Below are 18,478 nucleotides of genomic sequence, written 5' to 3' on the forward strand. Positions count from 1 at the left end.
GCCCAGAGCCGCTGCCCGCAGGGGAGACTGCTCTGCCCCAGCAGCGACGGGGACGAAGGAGCTCCCTGTGTCGTCAGATGCATCTTCGTGTGTCCTGCTGCTGCCTTGTCAGCTTGTCAAAGACTTTTTGCCCTGCTCTCAGAGGCTTAACCATGCCAGTAATGGGAGCTAATTCAGGTTTTCCTGTGAATTAATTCTTAAGGTGGCGCTTAATCATAAACTAATTTATGCTGAACCACTGATGGCAGGCTGTAACACGGATAAATCATATAAATGGAAATTTATTGAAGTGGAAGTGATTATTTTTTCCATTAAGTGTTTGCCAGTGAGGGAAAATGGGAAGAATTGGCCATGGTGAATATCGGCCTCAGGATGTTTCCCTTGGGTCAGAGCTGACCCCCAGGCTGAGAGGCTCATTCTTAGTTCAGGCAATTAGATGCAGGCTAGTCTTGATCATCCTGTTTAAGAAAATATGTATTTTCAGATTTGCATAAATTGCTGCTCTGCTTTTATCTTGTAATTCATGTGCTGTGTTGCTCGCTGGTAAATCCCCTCTTCTGTTGGGGATAAAGGGCGTTGAGATGCCACAGGTCGTTCCCCAGGATAGTCTGCTGGTTACAGCCCTGCGTCACCAACCTGTCCGAGTGCCCTGAAGGCAGCACTGGTGCAAGGTGATTTCTATGGTGAATAAATGTTTCCTGAAGCATTTTTGTGCATTTTATCTGAACATCTCTTGAAAATCACCTGGTCTGGCTTGTCAGTCATCACAGCTGCTGGTATACAAACCAGGTGAAAGATGGAAGCTTCCAGGGTGCTTTGAAGTCTGTAAGACTTATATGCATTGCTTCTGTTGAGCTATTGAGATCGGATTTGAAAACCTTTGCTTTCATAAACAATTTTTGTCTCAGATGTGAATTTCAGATTTCCTTTTTCATCTGCAGTATGCTATATATAAACATTACAGATCAGAAGATACCAGGCGACTAGACAGGTCTCATAACTGTCATGCGCCATTCCTGACTCACGCTCAGGGCTTAAAGCAAAATACTAATTTTTATTTTCCAGTTTTTCCAATATACCTGGCTCAGCCAGTCTATATCTTGTTACAAAAAGTAGCAGTTGAACAGCAATTGCTTATAATACTTTGACTGAAGAGGTAGTATGTGGAAAAGCTATTAGTCGCAGGAATGTTTTAAAGCTTGTTCAGGTGTTTCCCCCTGAAGAATTAGCCCTTATTCATTAAGATGCATTGATTTTTTTTTTAAAAAAAATTTAACTCTGTTGTTGGCTTTCTTGTGTTTAAAATTATTGCATAGAATTGTTTTGTTGCTTTTGATAAGGTACTCTTTGATAACATCATCTGATTATCATCTTCCAGGATACATATTTAAATACTTGGCTTTGCAAAGCTGCAGTTATAATTTATCCATGTTCAAAAAGCAGTAGAGGAAAGGAAGTGGTGTCCAGCTAACCCATCTTTTCAAATGCTTCCAAGTGCTTTCAAATTGTATGTAAAATGAGACTTAAAAAGGAAAAGAAAGAGGAAGCGTGGTCTATTTTTAAAGCATTGTACTGGATTTAGAAGATCCAGGCTGAGACTTCAGCTCTGCAGTAGGCTTTCTACCGTACCTTTGGTAGGTTACTGGAACAGAGAGTTGGAAAACTGCCAAGTTGTTCTTTCATCGGGAAGGTTGAGTGCATTGAAACTGGAATAACACTGTACTGATCACAGCAAGAACGCTGTTTCTAGTTTGAATGAGTGTGTGCATGCTCTTATACATGCCTTTTACACTCAAAAACCCTGTGGTGGGGCATTTGCTGAGAAGGTCCTAGGTGAAATTCTCTTCTGTTTGATTACAACCAAAGATTTGAATCTGTTTTGGAGGTAGCAGAGAGGTCTTAGCTGTTCTGGGCAGGGGTAACATTAATGTCCCTTTCCTCTCTCAAAGGATCTTGGTTTCATTTTGCTGCAGCACGGGAAGGATTTTGAGATCCCAGGCTCTTTTGTAGCAGGAAAAGCAATTTTTATGTTGAGCTTTGTGAATTGCTTAACATCTCAGAGCTTTTATACCTAATCTGTAAAATGAAAGGAGAAGGATTATTTTGTTTTCTTTTCTGAGTCACTGCCTGTGTTTGGACTTTAAGCTCTTTGCGATAGATATTTCTGCATACACATTCTGTTGTAATACTGTGCTGATTGGTTATTGTCCTGTTATTGTATTATGGAAAATCAACATCAAGACAAACATTTGTCACATTTTGTCCTCTTTCAGAAAAAACATTTGTAGTGAATGGATGTTCAAATGCTGAAAACATTTCCATCTCTAGCACAGAACAGTGATTCATAATTATACAGGAATCTATATACAGGGTTTGCATTTTAAGCATTACTTTGTACCTTGCAAGCCATGTGAATATTTCCAGACCTTTATAAAGCGTGGCTGAAATGCAGTGCTCGTGCAGCAGAACAGCTGACCCATGGCAGAGCGAGTCCCCACTGCGGTTACTTGTCCTGCGCAGGTAACTGAGATACAGGGACTGGGCCGAGGGCCCTCGGCAGATGCTGCCAGAACAAGGGGTTGGATACAGAGTCTTTGAACTTGACTCTGTTGCCCTCTTCTTCACTTAGGGAGAAGGTTAAGTGTGAGAGACAGACCAATGCCAAATCCAGCTAAGGGGTTGTTAGGAGGCAGCAGTTGCAATAGAAGCTGTAGAAGTCACGTTGCCTTGGGATTATCCTCCCTGAGCAGTTTCTCTTGGAAAATGTCCTGTGTACAAATTAGGGATTTAATTCTGAACACGAAGAACTTGCTGTAGGGGCTGTGCTCGATGATGTTCCCTGTCCTGGAGGAGGCAGGATACTTCCCTGTCCCAAGGAAGCAGGGTGAGGGATGCAGGTATAGCTGCCAAGCAAAATAAATCCTGTGGTGTAAGCTATCGTCACTTTGGGAGTGGGGAGAAATGAAAACTGAAAGGAAGAGAGGGAGATAGCAATGCAAGTAAGAGAGGTGGAGCAATCAGATGGAAAGGAGATCCAGCACAAGAGAAATTTAAAGCTAAAAGCCCAGCTGCACACTGCAGAGAAACATGTCCGGTGGTTGGAACGTTCAGTAAGTCTCCAGACCTTCTGGGTCCTTTCTCCACTGTCCCAGGCTGCGCAGCAAAGAGAAGGGGAGGAAGCCTCAAGCTTAGGTCTCCACTGTCCACTACTTATTTCTGTACCCAGGGATGATTTTGCACGGGTCAAATCTTTGCTCTGGTGGCAGCAGCTGCTGCTGTGGGCCATCACTGTGGGCTGCAACCTTCTGCTTGTGCTTTTAAAGCAGTAGTAGCCTTGTTGGCATTGCAGGGCCTTTCACTGCATCCAGCGTGGTGTACACCACGTCAGGTGGGTGAGCCCGGAGGAGTAGAAGGGATTTATTTCACTGATCTCAGGGAATTGCCTTGATTTGAGCCATTTGTCACTCTCAGTTTGTGATCTTCTGTAGATATCACCCAGACAGTGTTTTTACTTTTTGTATCTATCTCTTCCGGATATTTCTTGATGTCAGATGGATGGGAAACAGGACTGTTGTGTCCTCACTCTGCTCAGCAAACAGGCCTTTCTCCAAAGACACTTCCTAAACTGGTGAATACTATCTAATCCCCTATTCTAGCTCTAAAGCTTGGAGTAGGATCAGAGAATAGTTTTTCCTACCTGGGCCTCTCATTCATAAAATAACAGGCAAAACTTGGCTTGCAGTTGGAGATTGTTATCAAAGTCTAGTAGCGATGGTGGAGTAGGATCTGGAAACGCTCTCCCCCTTGACGCAAGCACACAGAGTCTATACAAACCCTCTTTTTTCCATCCACTTCCATTCTTTCCCTCCTTCCTTTTTTTCTGTTCCGCCGCCTGTTTTTCTCCCTCTGGTTTGGGGAAATGCAGGAGTCCCTTGTTTTCAGGTTGTACTCAGTAACCACCTAAGCTTCCCTCAAATGCTGGTAGGTACAAGAATCTCTCCATTAAAAAAGACTTTATGCCTTACAGAATAGGTGTCTAACCTTGTACAGACTTGAAAGTAAATACAGAGTAACTAGAGTTTCTTGCTTCATTAAACAAATATCAGAAGAACCATTTCCAAGTCTTTTATTTTAAATTATTTTTCTGGAGGAACCTAGGAACTTCCTTCTCTTCAGTGAAAACTGTCGGGTACAGAATTGTTTCTATCTCTGCTAATTGCTAACAAACATTGCTAAATGGTAACAATTAGCCTAATATTTTGGTCATGACTAGTTTGTTTTTTTTAAAAAAAAGCCTTCCTCTTAGCAAGTTCATTACAAAACTTGTGCTACTGACTATGTTAAATATTAGTAGCATCAAAGAAGAGTGAGCACATATTTCCAGAGTTGAATGCCCTTATCCAAAAAGATACTTGCAACTTTGCTGTGAAGACCTGTTATTTCACATGGCTATGTAGATCAGAACAGACTTTGAAATCGTCTTGTGCATACTGAGACATGCTACTTTCTGTATTTGATTTTTTTTTAACCTTTAAAGTTTTCAGTTATGAAGTATCATGAGACACCTAAGCTTTATCAGTAGATGCTGTAAGTTGATTCTGTATAAGTGCTCCTCAACAAGACAGCCAACGGATGTGTATAATTATAGACCATTGCATGGGGAGAGATTCATAAATGGCTGATCTGTAGCTAGGAATGGTTTGGAGGTGTAACCTTGAGACTGACTTGTATGCATGAAAATCATTTTGAAGATTGAGTGACTAGCGATTAGTAAGACAAGATGAAAAATGTTTTTGCCCTGCCAGCTGACCTTCTGCAGATCGAGACTGGTTTTCCACAGAGCAGTGCTAGCAAGAAGGAGAATGGGTTATGCAATTTGTTGTTGTAATTTGCATATTTATTCAAGTGTATCTTCCCAGTGACCTCCTAATAGCTGAGCAGTGTCAGATGACAGCGCTTTTGCTGTCCTTGTTGTCTGCCAGGTTATCAGGCTGGCTTGTTCAGGGAACGGGAAGGGCCAGGCTGGGTTCCCGTCCATGTGGAAGCAGTCACTGGGGCTATAGGAAAAAAGCCTTCTTTCCAGACTCAAAACCAGAGTGTTCATACATGTATCTTTAATTTCATGGAGTGGGGCAGAGGGGCTGGGAGACGTGGGCAACCACCCAAGTGTTACCAAGGATCTGGTCTTGGTGAAGTTGAAAATCTTCTGGTTGCTCAAGCCAAAGCTCATGAGGCTTGCCTTGCACTGATATGAACTGGGTTTGGATACAGCCATAGTGGAGACATCCTTTCTGCCACTCTTGATGGTTACTGATGACATACCTGTGTACTGAAGCTGGGGGGAACAACTCCTTTTGCAAATAATAGAGCAGCTTTCACAAGTGGTGGAGGCCCAGGACGGGAATCAGAACTGACTCTCCTACTTGTCTGTGCAATGCAGAAGCTGCTGTAATATGGAGCAGAAGCAACCGCCTGGTTTCACATTCACCAGCACCTTACATTACCCAGGGGTCTTTACCTGTTTCCTGTTGAATTGTCTGCAGTTTGAGATTTGCTGTAAGGATGACCATCTCTTGAACACCAACATGTGATTTTATTTTATTTTATTTTTTCAAACTGTGTTCTCAAATTCAGATTCCCTTATTTATATTAAAAAATAGATTGTGGTATTGCTTCATGCCAGCTGAATATTTAAGAAATAATTTACTCTTACCCAAATTCTGAAATATTCTTGCAGCTCAGCTAGATCAAATTAAATTTTAATTAAAAAAAATAAAAATGTGTTTACTTGAACCAAAACATTGCAAAGCAATAAACTAGTGGATTAAATACAAATTTGGGAAAATAATGCGATATAAATATGCTAACTATGCAGAATATTTTTGAGAACTAAATTTCTGTTAGGCTTCTGTTTGGATTTCACTTTAAAAAAATGCTTGTAACCACTTAGGGACTAAAAACTTTTGGTGGTATGTGACCAAGGCGAGTGTCCTGGAAAATACATTCAGCCTTAGAAGCAGTAGCAAGTTGAGCAGAAGCAGGCAGGCAGGAGCAAGTGAGAAAGTCTTACTGCAATGTTTCCTTGAAGTTCACTTTTTTTCTCCTCCATTTCCCTTGTAAAAATACATGCTTTTTATAGAATCAGTATATTATTATCCTGTACTTTAGAGAGAATTTTTGGTATACTTTTAATAAATGAATTTAATGACAGAATAGATCTGGATAAGATATGAATATTTATGTTCAGCAGTTTCTTCCTGGGAGTAATGAGCTTTGACGAATTAAATAATGTTTAAGGCTTTTAAGTACTGTTTTATTTTCAAAAGAACATCTTACCATATAAACATGGTTTCTGTCTTGTTTTGTCACTGATTTCCTTGCCAACCAGATTTCAAAAGTGAAACATCGAAAGATAATTCAATGTCTGTCTGTCTCTCACCCTGTCTAGATTATCAGCGTCTGATGACAGTGGCGGAGGGGATCACGACGCTGCTGTTCCCATTTCAGTGGCAGCACGTGTACGTCCCCATCCTTCCTGCCTCTCTCTTGCATTTTCTGGACGCTCCCGTTCCCTACCTGATGGGGCTGCAGTCCAAGGAGGGAACCGACCGCTCCAAGCTGGAGCTGCCTCAGGAGGTCAGTCTCTCGCCTTTGGCGTTGCTACCCTGAAATGTGTTATTAATATTTGCGTGAATCTCTGCTGAAAAATGCTATGCCTGGTGTTAGGAGGCTTCGCTGGCACCATGAAGACTGTTTGCTGGCAGGAGTGAGGTGGTAGGGGGAGTCTCCACAGCCCTTCTTGGTCCATATCTGAATTTAATTACATTGACTTCTAAAGGCTTCTGCTTCTTGCTATGATGCTGAAAGTTTCTCTGCTTTCCCTACCTCACACACTTCACCAGGTTTTGTCAGTGTCACAGTCCTATTGACAGAGAGCTAAAGGGTATTTCATTTGGTCTTTATGAATCTGGATCTCGGATGCAGTTACTAGATGGTGTAAACCTGTCCCTGTCCCCCCACTGCTGATGAGATGCGTGCCCTGTCCTGCCAGCCGTGTCCCACTCACGGGTGAGCCCACGTGTTCCTGGCTGGGTCGAAGTCTATTACTAGACCAGCGTCCTGGCCTCAAACAAGCCAGATATGCGTTAATGCTATGCCTGTGAACCACTTGGAGGCATACACACACACGTGCTTTTATTGCCTACTCCAATTATAGTCTTTTGGACTAAAGGTCTTTTCTGTCCTCCCATGTGATAGGAAGTGAAAATTTTGCCTGGTCTATCACTTTTTCCTGGAGAGAAAAATGAAGGAAAGGTTGTCCTCCTTATCTAAGTGTTAAAAACACCGGTGGTAGGGAGTGAAATGGAGATTTTTCTCCTGAAAATTTGACCAAGATGATTAAAACGGCTTTGCCTTTTAATCTGGCCACTGATGACTGTCCATACTGCAAAGTCTTTGGGATATTGCTAGCCTGTCTGCATCTGAGATGGTGACTGGACCCATCTCTTGAGCTTGCCATGCATTTTAACTTGGATTTCTTCTTAAAATCAGTGGAAACCCTAATAATAATGATATGGCTGTATGGCTGCAACATCTCGTGAAGGTGGCACTGCTGTGCTCAGCTCCATGCGGGGACCTCTCCTGGGGGCAGAGTCCCTAAGGCTTGTGAAAGGTACTCTTACTGAGAAGGCGGGTGGGAGCAGCCGCAGGGGAGAATATGCAGGAGGGGAGTTTGTGTGTGGGAGTGGAGGGATAAACACAGGGCAAGGATAATACAGTTCTTAATACTTATTTTAGGTATTAGATGAAGGTGACTGACTGATTCTTAGCCTAGGTGGCATGTAACAGTGCAAATCAAGTCTTACCTCATGGATACAATGGCCCAATCATAGGAAATTTGCATTGGCGTGGAAAAGAAGCTGCTATCTAGCTACACTTTTCAGTAAAACCATGCTAATATTACATAATTACTGCGATTTTAAAAAGTATTAGTCATATGCTTTTAGTTAGTAGATTAAGCTGTCGTTTTCCTTAAATTAAAATTTTAATGTGATGGGCTTGCAGTGTCACTTGAATAACAAATTAAATATCGCCAGTAAGGAAAGAGTAATAGTGGCGTGGAATATACCCCCCGTTACAATGTTTGACAAATGAGTGAAAAAGCACAGCATTTATGAACACCACAGGTCCAGTAACTGTGGGAAAGGGAAATAAGGAAGGGGTATCGAACAGGGAAGATCTTGAATCTCAAATTCCTCTAGACAATAAAAAATAGAAAATCCTTCAACATGCAAACAGTGACGAAGCACTGTTCACTTTAGCATTCCTTTATTGTTCAGGCGAGGGGCTAGCTTTTCAAGCTCTTGGTCTAAATACACACACACACATTTGTTCGTTAGAGATAAAAATTCTAACAACTGGCCATCGTGCTGTCTTAAGGTTACAAATCCCTCTGCATTAACTTTAATCATCAGATGTTTTTGAAGAGAAGTGAGACCAATTCCCCAAGGGTTTTCTGAATCCAAATCTCATTTTTCAAATTTTGTAAATGATATGCAGAGATGAAATTAAAAAGCCTTTGAAATTAAATATTGATAGATAAGAAGACAGTCCCTGAGCTAAAGAACTGTACTGATGCATACCACAACTCTTCAATAGCTGTATAGTTAAGTAATTTTGTATGAAGAAATGCTTTTCTTTGTACAGTCCGAATTTATTATGAAAAAGTGAGCTGAAGGGACGCTTCTGCTTTACCAAGCAAATCCTAATACCCTTTAAAGTATCTATGTGAAAGGTGATTAAGCTCAAGCATATCCAATATATTATAACAATGTTTGCTCTGGGATGTATTGTCCTGCTGAAAATTAACCTTTTCAGAAAAGGAGGAAAATAAGTCCTTTCTGTTCACGTAATCTGAAGATTAGTCTACAGTGTTTGGTGAGAAGTAAAGAACAGTAGAAGTGCCTTGGAGAAGGTGGAGGAGCTGTGCTGATGGCCAGGTCAGGCTAACAAAGACCTGCTGCTGCCCTGTGGGTTTCCTGCATCTCCCGTTCTGCACCTTTATGCCAGGGTAAAATCCTTCAGAGCTGAGCACCTTGGGAGTCTGACCTGGTTTAAGATTTTATTCAGTACAGTGCACTCAGACAGTGAATTTCAGATGTAAGCCACAGTTCAGAAGATCAATTACTGTTTTTCATTCTGCTGTTATTCCTGAGGGTGCATTTGCAATGTAATTAATTTTTATGTAGGGTTCTTCCACCCCTCCATTGACACTTTCCTAGTAAAAGTATCTGCTCCACTAGATTCATGTCTTCATTTAGCTTTAATCTTATGGGCTGAGATTCATCTCCATGTGTAGCATAGCTGTCTAAGAGCACTCTGTTTAAATCTTGGGCAGAGGAATTGCCAAGATTAAAAGCCTCCATGGAAACAGGGTGGTAGGGAGTGGGGAAATAAGGCTTGACCTCCAGTGGACAAGCTATACTCAGACATGATCCCAAAGGATTTGCATGGGACCCTCTTTGCTCATAGCAGCACCATCTTTCTCAGTGAACATCTCATTCCTTGGTAGCACAGCCACAGAGGCTTCTTGCAGTTGGATCCTGGTAAAAAAAATGTGCCCTTCAGGTGTAGTAATTCACACAAATAGTTTTTACATGGGCTGAGAAGTGGTGCTGTGCATCCTGCTTGCTGGTATGTCCTTGGCTGGTCTGGGAGGGATTATCAAATCTTTGTAGTGGGAAGTTTGGATCTGCAAGTCCCAGGAGAACAGGAGGGGGCAGGAGGCTTTATTTATTCATTAAATCATTGCCATCCAGTTGGCCCCCAGCTTTGCTGAAGTCTGAAATGTCACAGGCTAGATGATGCAGCTTAAGTCTCAGGCATATGTGTGCTCTTGTCCTTTTGTCTGGAAGCACTCTGGGAAAACAGAGCTACTTAGCAGATGAACCAATTCACTGCTGAGCATCCGTTTTGAAACTTTTCTTTGTGTTTCAGGCAAACTTGTGCTTTGTAGACATTGATAACCATTTCATTGAACTGCCAGAGGAATTCCCCCAGTTCCCCAACAAGCTGGAGTTTATCCAGGAAATCTCTGAAGTTCTCCTGCAGTTTGGGATCCCACCAGAGGGTAACCTGCACTGCAGTGACAGCGCCACCAAACTCAAGAACCTGGTTCTTAGTGACCTGGTGAACGACAAGAAGAACGGAAACATCCCTGCCAATGCCCTCAACATGTATGAGCTGCTGAAAGGCAATGAGACGATCGCCCGCCTGCAAGCCCTCACCAAGAGAACGGGTGTGACGATGGAAAAAATGACCATCACGGCTCCCCTCGTGGAGAAGGAGAAGGATGGGAAAGTGCCATGTGAGGAGGTGGAGCTGAGGGACTACAAACTGAACGTGCAGCTTCGTGAGGTTTTCGCCAACCGCTTCACGCAGATGTTCGCAGACTACGAGGCTTTCGTCATTCAGGCTGCCCCTGATATGGAGTCATGGCTGACAAACAGGGAACAAATGCAGAACTTTGACAAAGTAAAGATAGCCGTGCATTCATTTTTCCATCTAAAAGTGCTTTTGGGAGGGAGGGAGAATAGCTATATTATGTATATATGGCCTAGGTACTCTAATCCACCGTTCTTCATCTGCCTTACTGAGAGATTTGTCCATTTTGATTACACAGGGCCAGATTGCCTGCCAAAGTAAATTGGTGCAGATCCACTGAGCCGGTCAGAGCTGTCCTGGCTTGTAGGAACCAAGCTGGCAGGCTCCTGCCCAGCTGATGGGGCTTCTCCTGTGGGTTTGGTGGAAGGGTAACAATGGGAAGGGACTTTTTTTTTTTTTTTTTTTTTTCTTTGCTGAGAGGAAAGATGCACACACGAGACAAAAAAAAATTCAGTCTTTCTTGTTTCCTAATCTCACAGTAGCGCTTTTTGTTAATTGGTAGCGTTGTTCTGTAGAAGGTTATCACATCCTTATGGCAGAAGAGTACTGTTATGACTCCCTTGTAGTGTTTGCACAAGAGTGAAAAGGAAGCAGAGATTAGAAATGGGGAAATAAAGAGACTGTAGGCCAGCAAAAGGAATGAGAAACATTTGGAAACTTGCACAGTTATTATTTCCAAGTGACTTTGCAAAGTAGATAGCACTCTTAGCCATCAGTTTTTTCAGATGCAAGTCCTTCTCCAAGGAGAATATTAGATAAACAGTCAGGAACAGACTAAATATTGATCTGAGGCAGTTTTTGATTAAAAAAAAAAAAAATGCTGCCATGCCTTTTATTGGCCTTGTTTGTATTCGGGTGTTGAACAGCATTCGAAAGGAGGGGATTGTTTAGGCAATCTCTGCTAGTACTTCTACAAGAAAATGGACTGTGTTAGAGTTTTCAAAGCTCAGTTAGAGACTTAGGCATACACTGGGTTTTAATTGGAAATTCATGATTAATTGTCCTCCTTAACTTCGCAAAAGAGCATTAGCTGAAGAGCACTGTACACCCCTTGATATGTATAACACCTTTCTTAATAAGTGATCTGGTCCCAAGTAGGGATGTGCAGACCTGTGGTGCCAAGCGGGCACACGTGGCGGTAGTCCGCTGCGGTGGTAGTGCATGGGCACTACTTCCATAACTCCATATTCCCTTCACTCTAGCTGTCATGAAGCCTCCCTGACTGCTTGTTTCTCACAGTCGTGACCAAAGACGTGACCTGTGAGCCAAACGCCTTTGTAGACAGATTCACGCCTCTCTCAGAGGTGTTTTTGTGGTGGGGAAGCCTTGTCCAAGCCTTCCCGTTGGCTGCTGGATTGGTTCTCTGTCACAGGATGGCTTGTAGTGTTGACGCCAGGTGGGAACGTGGCACTAACGAGCTGTTCTGTATTTCAGGCTTCCTTCCTTTCGGACCAACCCGAGCCTTACCTCCCATTCCTTTCACACTTCATCGAAACACAGATGTTTGCAACGTTCATAGACAATAAGATAATCTCCCAGTGGGAAGAGAAGGACCCTTTTCTGCGAGTTTTTGACTCCCGAATTGAGAAAATAAGGCTATATAATGTAAGGGCCCCTGCACTGCGGACATCCAACTATCAGAAATGCAGCACTTTGAAAGAAGCAGGTATGTTCAGATGGGCTAGTAAAATATTCAAAAGTACAATGTCAGCCACAAGGAAATATAGGTCCTCAGTCATCTGAGCATTGCAGCTGGTGAGGAAGCCCTACAGCTACCTGAGAAGGACTCAGCGGTGCCCTTATTTTCCCTAGGCAAAAACTTCAGCATGCTTTTAAACGCTAAAAACAGTGGGAGCCTATACCTTCCCTTCAAGCTCTCCTAGGCTGGTGCCTTTAACAAACACAAACCACACCACGGAGCTGGGCTCACCATTTCTCATTTCAGGCAGCTCCTGTTCCATTGCTAGGAGAGCTTTCCTTCGCCATGGTGGTGGGACCAGTGCCAGCCACACCGAGGAGCTGAGCCCCGGTGGCTGATCCACTGGCCTCGTCTCCCCCTTCCCGTAAAAGACCTTTTTTTTGGCCTTACGCCATTTGGTTAGAGCAGCAGGGAATGCTGGGGACCAAATCCTGTGTAGCATATTTAGTAGCTCCAGCAATAGATGCTCAGTGTTAATGAACAAGACCCTGTGTACTAAAGATTTGGATTTTTTTTTTCCATTACAGTCACAGGATGCATTTTCAAATCATACTTGAGTTTCTTGCTGTGCAAGTATTTATTTTATTTCCAAGTAATACAGGGAAATTACAGTCTTAAATTTGTTGAGACACATATTAATGAACTGGGGCAAACACATTTCTCATGGGGTTTTTTTGTTGAATTCCTTCAGAGTGTTTTACTTGTTACAAATGTGGCAGAAATAGAAATCCTGTGTCTGCTTAACTTTCTATTTAAAACCAATTCTAATTTGCAGGTCGACTGTCTATTCAGCGTCTAGTTTTGGTAGATATTGTGGCACCGGAACCTCATTTTCTGTCTTGTGAAAAGCAGCAAACTGATAGTAATACCAACTTTCCTTCATATTTACCATTCACAATATATGTGACCCTGTCACCGATCCAGCACCTGTTTGTTTAACCTACTATTTCTGGAACCCTTCAAACCCCCTGATCCCACACTACTGAGTCCTTTTCTCCAAAATAAGACCACAAGAAGTGATTTTTAAATTTATTTTTTTTTAGAAGGGGAAAAAAAAGCTGCTGAGTTTCTAATGATAATATATGTAAATCTTATGACAGTTTCTTTCCATCACAATTTTATAAAACAGGAAACAAGTTCTGTGTTGCTCTTGACAAATGGAAAATGGATTTAGCTTCCACATTTTGCATATTTATTCACTAATTGTGATATGCTGAAAAGAACGGGCCTGCCCATTAATGGATGGGCTATAAAGAGTTGAATATTAAAGTTGCTAATTAAATGCTGATTTCCCCCCCCCCTACACCACCTTTCCCCTCTCCTTCACAGTGCATCTGACTCAGTGTTGAGAAGGTGACAGATTTTATTTTTATCCTGTTCGAGCTTTGAGATGAAATCTTCATGTCCTTGAAGCAAACAGCTAAACCACATTAGTCTCAGCCAAGCCGAGATTCCCGGGGACCCGTCTCTGGTCCTGCTGTAGCCTTGCCTGTTTCCAAGCATCTGTTCATCTTCTTGATGCTGCTCAGGCTTTGCTACAGTTAGCTATGCTTTTTAAAGGCCTGTCATCCAGTAATGGCGTATCTAATTTCAGAAGAAGGATCATTATAGGTGCCAGATGTTTGCAAAACTCAGGTACTGCCCTCTGTGCGTCTGCCCAAGGAGACATGTCCAGGGCAAAGCGAGGTGCCTGACCCCACAGAGAGTTGCAGCCGGCCTCGGAGGTCTCCATTCTACTTAAAGAGCGTTAAAGCCAAACACCAAATTTCAGGGAAAGCTCGCACTACTCTTCCCGATTCATGACCCATCTCGTAGGCTCCCGTAAATACCTGCTTGCTTAACAGCTAACTTGCTTGTGCCAATGCTAGTTGTGTTGGGTGAAGAAACTAAAAGCAAAATAACAAAGTAACAGTGCATATGTTTCATCACTTCTATAAGAGACAGATTTCTGGGTCTAAAGTCACTGTTTAACTACTCTAGAGCATTTTCAGTGATCAGAGCATGACCGCTTCTGTTGTCGTAGCACGTGTCTTCAGATGGTGCACTAACACAGCTGTTCACCTGTGACTGTAACTTGCAGCCCAATCCATCGAGCAGCGGCTGATGAAGATCGATCACACAGCCATCCACCCACACTTACTTGATATGAAGATCGGCCAAGGGAAATACGAACAAGGATTCTTCCCGAAGTTGCAATCGGATGTCTTGGCAACAGGACCCACCAATAACAAGTAAGCACAGGTTTTATTTCCTGGATTGGAAAGCAGGTTTCTCATATAAAAGATTCACATCACTGGACGGTAGTCCTAATTTTGGATGGCTTCTGACCACTCTAATGAACCCTAGCAGCTCTTTCCATTTCTGGTTTGTATGCGCTGTGATTTTTGAAGTTATAGCCATGGTTTGGGTTATGTTAGAAAGCACTGCCTCTGGTTTGGGGAAGATTCCTCAGTACTGGGTTCTGTTGAGTGGAAAGTACTGTGTCTTCTCATATATATTTTTAGTTTTATCATTGCCATAATAAATTTAAAATTAATTTCTTTGCTGTTTTGCACTGAACAGGATAATTTGGAAACCCAAGCCAAAATTCAGATTCTGAAAGAAAGTATGGTATTGAAACTGCCACACCATCATGCAGAATGAAATTAATGCCCACTCTTTTCCTCACTTTTCTTTAGATGTTATTATGTGACCCAAAGATTTTTATAGCTGTCTTTCAGTTTCCACATTGGAATAACCTGGAAGAATAACTTGGTGAGGGTGGAAAGTATGTGGTTCTGTACCTGGGTTTCTCTTCTGAGTCTGATAAGGTTCTGTAGTGCACTTTGATATGAAGGTAGGGGAGCCTATAACTGTGGAATTGAGCATGTAAAACATAGTTTATTTACCTAATGTAAAATGACAGCCTCAACATTGATACACTTTACATTTATACCATTATGAAGTAAGTGCTGTAAGTTACTTTTTTTTTTTCCTTTCCTCCCTCAAAACCCAGGGCGGGGGAGGTGTTCTCCGCCTTCAAAAATGGAACCTTTGTGCATCAATGATTATTACGTCATGAAATTATTATCTCAAGCCCTTACTTCCAGTTTCTGTGGTAGATCAAAATGTGGGAGCACAGATAAATCTGAGAGCTCCAAATGCTGTGATTGTCCAGATGTTAAAGCTAGCTCTTGTTTTAGACATGTGCATGTACACATGCTTCTCTGAGCTCCTGTATGAGGTGCCCACTCAATTCTATTTATACACCTTTTGTGCACCCCAGTGCTAGCTAATCCCTTTTTAAAACTTACTAGAAATAAGACTAGCGAATGATAAAATAAGATATCCTTAAGCATTGAGTGTTTAAAGAATTGCAATTATTTAAAAGAAATTAAAAAACCCAAACAAACAAACAACAAAACAAACAACCCACAAACCAACCAAAAGGAGGATATTTCAAGGTTCCTTTGTTTGGCAGCTTCTTGCAAACCGAGACAAAAGTTTATGGGTAATGGTCCCTTGAGGAATGGAGAATTTCTTCATCTTGTGGAATGCGGTGTTTAGCATTCTACCTCTTATCCTTATGGTGGGTTTCAGCTTTACAGTGTCAGCAACAGCGTGAGCATGCCCAGCCTGCTCAAAGTTGCTTATATCTTCTGGCTCTATTGCAGAATCTTAGTGAATCTATGAATAAGCATCAAATTAAAAATAGTTTTCCTTATGCCTTTTGAGATGCTTCTGTTAGATTGGTACCTATTCTACGATGTCACTTTAACTCCTTGAGTGATAATTTTGATTTAGATAGCTGGTTTTGATCTTCAGATTGTAGCATGTTTCAGAATCTCTAAGTACCAAAATCCCATTACTTACCGCAAAGCGGTGTCAAAGTGACAAATGTTTGGAATTCCTCCAGTTGTATATTGCCAAAAAGGTTTGTAATTGGAAAATCTCAAGACCATCTGTTTATATCTTTCTGCTTCCTGGCTTTTTATGTGAGCAGCTGAGCAGACTCTCTTTCTCTCTCATTTAAGATATGAAGTTCTGCTGAATTTACACCCACGTGTAAAACAGATAGTCTTTTCATGCTCTCTGCAAATACAATGTAATTCTTTTGACCACAAAATCAATTGAAGTGTAGCCTTCCATTAATTTGAATTTCCCAGTGTATGCTTCTTGGAGATAGATTATACTTGCGTATACAACTGGGCCTTTGCGTATGGGGGTGGGGGAAGAGAACATTTCTACCCCATTCCCCGGCCCTTCAGATGTAGCTATTGTGTGTTCATAATGTTAATGCAAAGGTTATTGCTATGTAGATGAGAAGTATTTTTGCAAACTTCAGTTTCACATAGCAAAATTTGTCTTGAATGTTGTAAGGAAGTGTATTTGCAGGGGAAAAAAAAACCCAAAAACATTTCCATGCTCCAGTTGATTGTTGTTGGACAGTTAGCAAATAAACCGATATAAAGCTGTTTTAATGAAAACCCGTCCTTACTGGCCAACAATCAGATTTTTATTGCTTCCCTTTCTGGACAGATAAAGTAACAAACATATAACTGGAGCTCATAATGTTATCTAGCCATTCCCTTCCTGTGGTCAGGCAGAGCACTGAAGGGACCTCTGTCGGTTACAGTATACAGTTACATGTATAATATACCTAAATCAGAAATATAATGCAAAGACCATGAGCTCTGGTTTGTTTAGTCTTACATCCCATCTGAGATCCCAGAAGACACGTTGCCTAGACAGGCAGAAATTGTGTTTGGGAGAGGAGGTGTCTGGCTCTTGCTTGCTGGGCACAAAGAGCAGGGCTTGGGGACAGAGGCGGGGTTGACAGTCCTATCAGATCACTTCCACCTAAACACAGCTGGAAACAAATGCTGATCACATTACCACGTGTAAGTGTTAAAACACCAAAGTCTGTCATAGAAGTGAGGTCTAATAATCTCTCTCATCTGTCAGCCCGTGGCCACACTCAGCAGCATGCCTTGCCCCACTTCTGTCACTCTGCTGCCTCCTCCCGCTCCCCCCCCAGGTTGTCCTCTAGAAAAGAGGGGGTGAACCAGTGCACCTCTGGCCCCGGCCAGTGTCACACTGCTTGCTGCTTTCTGTCATCACCTTGGTCATCTGTGGCTTGGGAGAGCCTCGTTTTACATCTGCTCCTATTTTGGCCAGACTGCAGGTGTATGCTTACTGTCATTAGGGCTGGTCTTTACCTCTTCCCTTGTGGTGTAAGGAGACATTGACTTCTTCAGCTAAGCAAGAACTTCACTGAAAATAACTCCACACTGCACTTTTTACTGAAAAGAAATAAAAAATTTAAAAACAAACAAATGAAAAAAAAACAAATAACAAAAAGTCCAAGCAAAGAAAAAAAACCACCCCAAACCCCCACCTCCATGAAACTGGAGAATAGGCTCCCAGGTATACAGTTTCCCTAAGCATCTTTTTGACCAAAACTGCCAGAACATGGAAAGAGATTAACTGCAGAATATGCAGATCTAAACTTAAGCAAAAGATGATAACTATTGTATCAAAATATTTCTAGAAATTAAAAGAAATATTATTTTTCTGTAAAGAAAAGAGCAATTCATCCTAGCTAAAAACAATTAAAAAAATTAAAAATGACCCTTGCCCAGTTCTGTCCTCTTTCCCATCAGGCAGCAATGTCTCACTTGAGGGACTCCGTCTGCACTCGTCGCCTTCAATACATCCCCCATGTCATGGGAAAACATTCTGAACCTACAGACAACAGCTGCAGCTTCCTCTGGGTACAAAAGTGGCCCATCCATGCTGCTCTAACCTTGTAAAGCAGTGGCTTCTGCAGAAGTCCTCCTAGAAAGCATCCCAGGAGAAAACAGGCTGCAGTCCCTTAGGCAGTTTGTCTATTTATCTGGAAATGAGCAGCGTTTTCCGGAGTGTTCCTTTCCTTCTTCAAACCCCAGCACCACATTGTGGTTTCTACATGTTCCCCTCTTCCTTCCCTGTGTGCATTTTCTGCCAGGCTTTTAAAATTGTAGCTGGGACTCCACTGGCTGACGCATTCGCAATGATCCAGGAAGGGAATTTGAATGACAAAAAGCCAAGCTACATAAACACTTCATGGTTTTTGATTAGCTAATTCTTAAATTAGGATGAGTATGCTTACAGTGCAAAATTAAAACAATGAAACAAGCTGTGTTTTCAATCTAATTGATTACCTTGTAACTTAATTTGTACTAAGAAGCTTGATAAATGAGATTAAATATTGCAGAGGAAAGCACTGATTGCACACCAAGCATGAAAATATATTTGCATTCTGGCAATTTGTAGTGAATGTCTGCAAAGAACAGCTGATCTGATTTTTTTCCCCTT

At 42.0% G+C, this 18,478-nt stretch overlaps 1 protein-coding gene across 5 annotated transcripts in view; it reads left to right on the forward strand.

Moving 5' to 3' along the window:
- DENND5B (DENN domain containing 5B) overlaps positions 1 to 18,478 on the forward strand; it is a 117,395-nt gene that overhangs the window by 66,139 nt on the left and 32,778 nt on the right. For 3 of the 5 annotated variants that reach the window (XM_075756127.1, XM_075756133.1, XM_075756144.1), the window contains 4 exons: positions 6,449 to 6,636; positions 9,997 to 10,533; positions 11,878 to 12,109; positions 14,223 to 14,373. In XM_075756127.1, the coding sequence (XP_075612242.1) occupies positions 6,449 to 6,636; positions 9,997 to 10,533; positions 11,878 to 12,109; positions 14,223 to 14,373 (1,108 nt within the window). Of the gene's footprint in view, positions 1 to 6,448; positions 6,637 to 9,996; positions 10,534 to 11,877; positions 12,110 to 12,917; positions 13,005 to 14,222; positions 14,374 to 18,478 lie in introns of all 5 variants that reach the window. The other 2 variants (XM_075756150.1, XM_075756117.1) reach the window with 1 other exon arrangement.

This window comes from Balearica regulorum, chromosome 1 (assembly GCF_011004875.1).
Source record: "Balearica regulorum gibbericeps isolate bBalReg1 chromosome 1, bBalReg1.pri, whole genome shotgun sequence".
In the NCBI taxonomy this organism is placed as follows: Eukaryota; Metazoa; Chordata; class Aves; order Gruiformes; family Gruidae; genus Balearica; species Balearica regulorum.